This window comes from Corapipo altera, unplaced genomic scaffold (assembly GCF_003945725.1).
Source record: "Corapipo altera isolate COAL_440 unplaced genomic scaffold, ASM394572v1 0, whole genome shotgun sequence".
Classification (NCBI taxonomy): domain Eukaryota; kingdom Metazoa; phylum Chordata; class Aves; order Passeriformes; family Pipridae; genus Corapipo; species Corapipo altera.
In genome coordinates this window covers 37979616-37988266 of record NW_020884872.1, presented here as the reverse complement: position 1 = coordinate 37988266, position 8651 = coordinate 37979616, and the positions used below count along the sequence as shown (strand labels likewise).

Here is an 8651-nt window from a genome sequence, read left to right as displayed (position 1 = left end):
GGCACTCAGCCTAGTTGACACGGTGGTGGTCGGTCCTGAGTTGCACTCGATGATCTCAGGTCTTTTCCAACCTAATCGATTCTGTGATTCTGTTGCCGATGCGGAGGACCACGCGCCCCTCGCGCTGCAGCACCGCCGGTCCCCCCGACGGGCCCGCGGCCGGACCGCGGCTCTGAGGCGAGACCGCCCTCCCTCCCGGCGGGCGGGGCCGCCCGAAGGTGCCCCCGGCTCTCGCCACCGCCCGACGTGGCTGCCGCAGCCCCCCGTGCCCAGCGCGTGGAGCGCGTCCCTTCTCCGATTGGCTGCCCCCACCACCAGGCCCCGCCCGCCTCGGCACCCTATTGGTCGGTTTCAGCCCCGGCGCTCCTCGCGCCGCGGGCCGCCAGAGGGTGCGCGTCCCCGCGAGCGACCCCGCGCATGCGCGTTCCCGCCGTGGCCTCTCCTAGGCTCTACCCCCGCCCCGCTCACGCCGGCCCCGCGCCCCGGTCTCGCGCCATGGCGGCCGCCGCCGAGGAGCCGTTCCCGTTCCACGGGCTCCTGCCCAAGAAGGAGACGGGCGCCGCCGCCTTCCTCGCTCGCTTCCCCGACTTCGACGGGCGGGGGGTGTTGCTGGCCGTGCTGGACACCGGCGTGGACCCCGGGGCGCCGGGCATGCAGGTAGCGCGGGGCGGCCCTGTGTCACGGCCGCGGCCCTCGGGCAGCGCCCGGGCCTCGCCGGGTCGGCCCCGCCGCGGGGACGGGGGCGAGAGCGGGGGCCCGAGGCGGCGGCGGCGAGAGCGGAGGAGGCCCCTGAGGGGCTGTCCCGGGGACTGCCGTCCCGCGGACTTGTCCCGGTGTGTTCGTTCCTGGTTCCCGCTCGGCAGCTGGTGCGGGAGGGCGGGGAGATGCCGGATCCGGGAGGTCCGCACCGGGCACTCCGGGTGCTGCTGTGGGGATCCTCCTAAGCCGTCCGCAGGCGTTTTATGGCATTTAAATCTCCTCGGCTGCCGCCTCTCACGCAGAGCTCGTTATAAAAGAACGTTTTGTGGTTTTGTGTTGTTAGCGCTACTTCGGCAGTGGGTGACTCGGGACTACACACGGCCGCCTAGGGCTTTTACATGAAAAGTGTATTTCTGGCAGTTTGCATACCGATCTTTGAGAGTGTATTTTTCGTGCGTTGTATTGCAATAACAGTCTGTATCAGATTCGATTCTGCCAGCTTTTTTTGAATGTGCCAGCTTTGTATGTCAGATCGCACAACGATTACCATTACTGTAAATTTCTCTATGCGTGACTTCAATTTGGGCATTTCTCAGCCCTTTTCTCTTTTAACTCTTATCTCTTAACATTTGTATATCGTGTAAGTTTGCGTGTGGCCTTTTGTGTCACTACTGTTTCTTATTTCTTGTCTACGTTTTCTCTGAGTTGTGGCAAAAGAGGCCTTGAAGAAAGATTCAGAGTTGAATGCAACTCACTTGGATATTGCATCCTTTATTTTTTTGACTAAGTAGAGATTGTGTTGGTTTCTGCCCTTTCTTTGGTGCAGATTTAACTCCTAAGTGACCTCATTCAGGGACTTGACCCTGGCAGATCATTAGTTACGTGTTCGGAAATGACTCCTTATAGGATTCAGTTAAGCAAAGGGATGAGTGAAGAGGACAGGTAGGGTGGAAGGAGGAACTGAGCTGCTGTAACTTCGATGGATTTAAGTTGAAATGAAGATGGTGCTTTTGGCAAGAAGTTGTGGGTAAGTGGAATAGTAATTGGGAAGCTTAATGAAAGTTAGCCAAAAAGCAAGCAAGATAGTACCATGGGCAGAGCAGAAAGTAATAAAGACAATTGGGAAAATGTGAATGTAAGTTGGATGACATGCACAGTTCTGAAGTTTCACATATAAAAGCAAAAAACCCTAAATTTTTAGTGGTTATAAATGAGGAGTAGACAGCACCAACAACAAAAACACCAACAACATGAGTTTATGGACAGTAGTGGGAAGCTTTGTTCTGATAGATAACCCAAAGTTCATGAACCATCGTGATTTCAGTGCTGACCATATCAGTTTTCTTCAACCTGTTTCTTTTATATGCAGAATAAAATTTCAAGTAGTTAAGTAAAAAATTTGTCAGGAACTTTGGAGGGGGGCTGGAATTCATGTTGCAATGAGTGAGTTTACAGGGGTGTTTAGAGAAATGTGTAAAAAAGTTGTATTCTCTGTCCACGCTTCCCAGTTAATACCTGGGTTAAGCCACCTGCTGAACTACAGAGTGGAGAGGTTCATTGCACAGGGAATTGCAAAGGAGATATAGCCTGCACACAGCCTGTAGAATAGCTTTGTAGGTGTTTATTCAGCAAGAGGATGTCCTCACTCTCTGGAGTATTGGGCAGTTTACATTTTACCTCCATGCAAATACATCAGTGTCCTGGGCACAGGCAGTGAGACAGCATAGCTGTACTGCAAGAAGTAGCTTCTAAACTTGGGATAATTTTTGGATTTTTTTTTTTTTTTGCACCCTTATCCTTTCTGCTGCTGCTTTTTCTTACTGTCAGTTCTTGGCCTGGCATGGAGTTAATCTATGAGAGTTGAATCAGTTGCTTAGAGGGAAGAAAAGACATGTTTAGAAAGGTTTATGGGTATTATGACTTTGAGTTCAGGTTAATGACAATAATGATTACAGGCCAAAATGAGCTACCCTGTTTTGAATATAGTGGGGTTTTTAGTCAAAACAAAACAATTCATTTCTTTGCTGCTCCCTAGTGTTTCATTCCTGGGTAGGTTTCCTTTTTGTGTTGATTCTATGATTTGGTTTGTAAACACTGATACCAGAGTTTGTCCCCTTTACAAGGGACGAAAAGATTTGGGGACAGAGTTAAACAGAGAAATACCATAACGTTTATATTCTTCCCTGGATGCTTGCTGCTATAGAAACAATAGTTGTCAGGCTTAAAAACCCTTCTTTTTTCTATTGGTTGACTTGCTTTGCCACACAAAATGTTAATCTAACTTTTACTTACTTTTCATTTCCTTATGAACCTTTTGTAGTCAGTGCCCTCTAGGGAACTTCTTTCACGTCACCTGTTGATGCCAACTCTTAAGTTCAGTTTATCTGCTTCTTCAGTGCTGGTTTTTGCCCTTTCAGCCCTTCTTGGTAGAATCCATTTCCTGTTGCTGTCTACCAAGTCATGACTTGTAATTCCTTAGTAAGGTACAATGACTGATGAAATTTTAGGTGGGCAGATAAGGTGCACTTAATGGAGTGTTGTGGTTGTATATGTATTGTCTTTGTTCAACCCCAACCTGTCTGTTCCCTGTTCCTGTTGTGACTTCTTATGTTTCATGATAGATAAGTCATTCATCTGCTTCTTGCAAATTTATTTATTTTGTGAACTGCCTGCTGGAATTATTATTTACTACAGTTAACTTGTACTTTTGTATGACAACCTTTTAGCAGTAGCAGCTAGTTTGGTTTTACTTGCTTTTCAGCACTGAGTTGCTTGAAAATTATTTTATTTGTAATAACGATGACCAGCTGTCCCATGACCCAAGTGCTGAAAAATTTGTTCATCTCTTGTTGCTACAGTAGCTGTCAGTTGGAGTCAGTAACATTGTATGGGCTGGCAAAAACATGCTCAGTGCATCTGGCTTTCCCTTTTCAATTGAGATTGTCACGGATACTGGTGCTCCTCTATTTCTGTTACACTGATCAGTTGCCAGGATTATGCAGATAGATTGTTTTTGGTGTGCTCAATTTATCAATTTATTTGTTTTGCAAAATTGGAGCTAACGTGTAAGTAGGTTTTTCAAACTTCAAGCAGAAATGTATAAACAACAAAGTAATTTTCAGTTTTGAGGTACTAGAATATTGTTTGTTTTTCAAATGGCTGTAGGCAAACCATGATAATAAAGGTAGGATTGAGGGGGATTTTATAAATACAATATAAAATATTTTTAATTGTATAAGAGTTCTTCATTTTTGAATTTTAATCCAAAAGGTACTAAAATGTATCTTCTATCCATAATCAGTTCATTAGTTCAGGACTTTTCTGTTCACATAAGGGAATTGATCAAGCTTACATGATTATTTTTGTATTATTATCATTTTTCCTCAGAATTACAAGACTTGAAAAGCAAAACAGAGCTGAACTCTGAGTTAGACTGTAGCATTACTGCTGGTGGGCAGTGTGCCGAACAGCAGTTCGGGTCAGCAGAAGCAGCCGTATCAGTTACTTGTGCTAAAAGACCGTGAACCTGTCTGAATTGCTGCTTTTAGGAATTGAACCTTGGACCATGTGAAACTCTTGGGTTTCTTGTGTCTGACTGGAAGACTTTAATTTGTTGGTTCTGACTGTACAAACTCACGTGCATGTGCAGACCTGCTGGGACTCAGCTACAAGGCAAAGAGCTACGTAGTGTAGGACTTGCATGTTGTCTGTCTGGCTAGAAAACAGCTTCTAAAACTACTCAAGCTTGCTGCAGCATAAATCTATGTTCTGGCCACCTGTTGCTGTATAACTTGCCTACTTCAAACAAGTCACCTTGAATTACCTTTCATTCTTCTTTTCTTGTACTTTGATCACTGAATAGTTCATTTTGAGTAAAGATATAATGAAAAATGTCCAGTGCTGCAAATCTCAGGTTTGGCTTGCAGCCACTTTATTGTTGGAGCAGCTCTTAACTTTTCTGTGAGTTGAGACTGACATTTGAAGGCATTAACTACAAATGCTAGAAAATGGTATTGGTTTAGTGCCTACGCGCTGTTCCCCAAGTAAATTTTCACTACTGTGTAACTGTTGTTCAGTGGATGTTTTACCAGGTTAACATGCTTTAATGATTTTCTTAATTGAACATGAATTTCTATGAACAGAGTAGCAGTGTTGGTTTCTGTAGTGGAAGTTCTTCCTTAGCAAGACTTTTCAAAAACCATATTTGTTTCTGGGAAATGAAATTGATGTTCTTTTTATGGTTGCTATGGGTTTGGAATTTTTTGGTTTGGTTTTTTTTTTTTTTTGTTTGTTTGTTTGTTTGTTTTTAGTTGTTTAAGCCTGTTTTTATTGGAGTATTGCTTGTTATTTTTCTGGGTTGGGTTTTTTTTTGTTGTTGTTGAGTTTTGGGGGATTGTTTTTTGGGTTATATGGAGTTTGTTTTGGCTTTTGTTTGGAGTTTGAGTTTTCTTTTAAACCATGAAAATTTGAGACCATGGAAGTATTGTCCTTATTTGTTGAGGTGTGATAAAAGCCTGACCCTTGTTATTTTGGCAGCAACAGAGAGACTTTTATGAAACAGCTTGAACGTGTTGTTAACTTCCAGCAGCTGAATCCACAATTGCAGAGCACAATTGGAGCAAAACAACCTGTCATATGTGTTACACCTAGCATAAAAATTACTAATAGAGAATAAAGGCAACGATACCAAATATTTAAATGTTAGAAAACAGCAAATGTGGCTGCTTTTCTAAATAAGAATCTTTTTTCACTTTCAGTGTAGTTATTGTATAGGAGATGTTGGGAAGATGATTGATTTTTTTTTTCTTCTTTTTTTTAAAAAATTGGTCTTTAATGTAGAAAAATATGTGTATATGATCAATTCATACAATCATGTAATGGTTTGGGTTGGAAAGGACCCTGAAAGGCCAACTAGTCCAACCCCCTGCAATGAGCAGGGACATCTTCAACTAGATCAGGTTGCTCACAGCCCTGTCCAACCTGACTTTGAATGTTTCCAGGTATGAGACATCCACCACCTCTCTGGGCAACCTGTTCCAGTATTTCACCATCCTCATAGTAAAAAATTTCTTCCTTATATCTAGTCTGAATCTACCCTCCTTTAGTTTAAAGTCATTCCCCCTTGCCCTGTCACTGTCTGTGCCCTCCTAACAAGTTTCTCTCCAGTTTTTTTAAGGCCCTCTTTAGGTACTGGGAGGCTGCTGTAAGGTTTTTCCAGAGCCTTCTCTTCTCCCAGGCTAAACAACCCCAGCTCTCTCAGCCTGTCCTCATGGGAGAGGTGCTCCATCCCTCTGAATTCGTATTGCCCTTCAGGCAAATGCTACTGTATATGGGTAAATAAACTCCTACAGTAGCCCCTAGATGAAGAATGTTATTACAAGAAAGTAACTTTGGGTATTTTTGCTAAATGTTAAATGAATAAAAAAATCTTAACTATACTATTGGTAATTGTGTAGGTGGTTCCTCTAGGTGAAAGAGGCATTACAAGGGTTAGTAGTTTCTATTTTGATGTTGTTTAGTTACCCACAACTACTGTAAAGTCCATCAGGGCTAGTTTTGATCTAATTTGAGGAGGCTTTAAATATATGTTCATAAACTCCTCATAGGTAGTCAGCTCTTTTTCTCCTTGTGATATGGTTTGAAACTGGCTCCTTGCCAAGTCTCCAAACCTTATCACCAGAAGTACCCCCCCCCACCAGACCTCAGGGAGAAGAGGGAGAAAAACAACCAACGAAGAAAACCCGAAACGAGAGAGACAGCTAAAGTGATATATATAAATATATTTACATTTATGTTACAATTGAAATATATATATACAATTTAAAATATATACAATTTCTCAAGGGAAGGGGAAGGGGGAAGGGAAAGGGAACAAAACCAAAATAATATATATATATATATATATATATCCCAATCAGTAGCCCGAGATCTAGCAACTAAAGGGTTAGCAAAGAAAATATCCCACCACTCTCCTTGGGACAACCGAGAATCGCTCCGGGACCAGACGATCGATCGCCGGCAACCTCCGCCTCCCAAGGTCGACAAGGCCTCACCAGGCCTCGCTCCCCAACACGGCAGACTCAACAGCAGGGAACCTGCACCTCCAAGCCGCCGGAAGGAAAGAGAGCGAAGGCCTTTCCTCCTTTCTTCTTATAGTCTGGCTTACGTAAAAATTGTAGGGAATACTGGGTAAATCTGGGCCCTTCCTTGGTTACAAACTGGTCACCAAGGAAGGCCTAGCCCAAACCACCACACCTTGCTCTGGTAAAAATACTCCTTATATGAGTATTAGGAGTATATAGCCATAACTACTAACAATGAAGCAGAATCCTTGAAACGGGAAAAAGGAGATGATGGTAATTTGTGTTCCTTTTAGGTTTAAGGTCAATTAAGAGACTGAGGCTTGTGAGAGCTTGTACTTCACCTTTCATTTTGTTAGTTGTGCACTCATTACTGTAAAATTTGACCATAATGGGTGGATGGAAGCAACACAGCAAATAATTTGACCACAAATAGTAGTTTTTGCAAATTTAGGCTTGGTTTTAAAGTGAGGCTGCATGTGCTTAGTTGATACAGTGGTTTTACTTGTTTCTCTTCTAAGTCCTTATTAGAAAGAAATGGATTTGTATAAACCAGAAAGATGAACATGTTGGTCTTAGATCATTTAAAATATAACCAAGTTCAAGTTGGTTTTGTGTCCTTCAGTTAAATTTTGGTGTCTAAGAAAATTAGTTGCTATTTTTGATAAGAAAAATGAAAACTTTCCTGGTTTGTGTGCTCAAGAGTAATCAACTACATTTTCAATTCTCTGGTGCTCATATTTTCAGATTACGACTGATGGGAAACCGAAGATAGTTGATATAATTGACACAACAGGCAGTGGTGATGTAACTACATGTACCATTGTAGAACCTAAAGATGGAGAAATTACTGGTCTTTCTGGAAGAACTTTAAAGGTGAGTGTTTGGTAGTACAGAGACACCACTGAACATCTTCTTCTTCATTGCTTAACGACAAATACAGCACCTGTTTTGGTTTCTGCAGAACTTAACTTCCATTTAATCAGATTTTGTGGTTTAAGCCCAGCCGGCAGCCAAACACCGCACAGCCTCTTGCTCACTCTCCCCCCAGCAGTATGAGGGGAAGAGAATCAGAAGGGTGAAAGTGAGAAAACCCATGGGTTGGGAGGAATTCATTCACCACTTCTCATAGGCGGACAGGTAAAGAGCCACACCCAGGAAAGATGGGCTCCATCATGGATAATGTGACTTGAGAATATAAACGCCATCACTCTGAACATCCCCCCCTTATTTCCTCAGGTTATATGCTGAGCGTGACACCATGCAGTATGGGATACCCCTCTGGTCAATTGGGGTCAGCTATCCTGGCTGAGACCCCTCCCAGCAGCTTGTGCATGGCCACCTGCTCAGTGGTGGGGTGGGGTGAGAGACAGACAAAGCCTTGACTCTACTCAGCAACAGCTAAAACATCTCTGTATTATTAAAACTGTGTTCAGCACAGATCCAAAACACAGCCTCATACCAGCTACTGTAAAGGAAATCAAACCACAGCCCAACCAAAATCAGCAAACCAGATCTTATCCAAAGCTAATACTGGACTTGATCATTTTCATACAGATTGCATAGTGTTTCTTTTACTTTTCATATGTCTTTCTTTTTAATATTTTCTGTAGCCGAATGGGGGTGTGTACAGTGTTTTGTTGGGTGCTTGATTATAGTTTATTTACTTGTTCAAAACAGTATCTGATATAACTTTGGAAACTGGCTGAAGAAAACATGCTAACATTCTTTAAAAGTGCTAGTATTTTCCACATTTGCATAAACTACAAGAGGAATTGTGCTAAGCTCATGGTAAATAGTTGTCACTGAAAAATCTGTGACAACTTAGATGTTGGCTCACTGAATTCTCACTATGCATAGAATAGAAACAGT

At 43.0% G+C, this 8651-nt stretch overlaps 1 protein-coding gene across 2 annotated transcripts in view; it reads left to right on the top strand.

Annotated features, from left to right (window-relative positions):
• The first annotated feature begins 418 nt into the window (after positions 1–418).
• Positions 419–8651, top strand: part of TPP2 (tripeptidyl peptidase 2) — a 54363-nt gene continuing 46130 nt past the window's right edge. For both annotated transcript variants that reach the window (XM_027644415.1, XM_027644405.1), the window contains exons 1-2: positions 419–657; positions 7527–7655. In XM_027644415.1, the coding sequence (XP_027500216.1) occupies positions 496–657; positions 7527–7655 (291 nt within the window). In that variant the 5' untranslated portion in view covers positions 419–495. The remainder of the gene's footprint in view (positions 658–7526; positions 7656–8651) is intronic.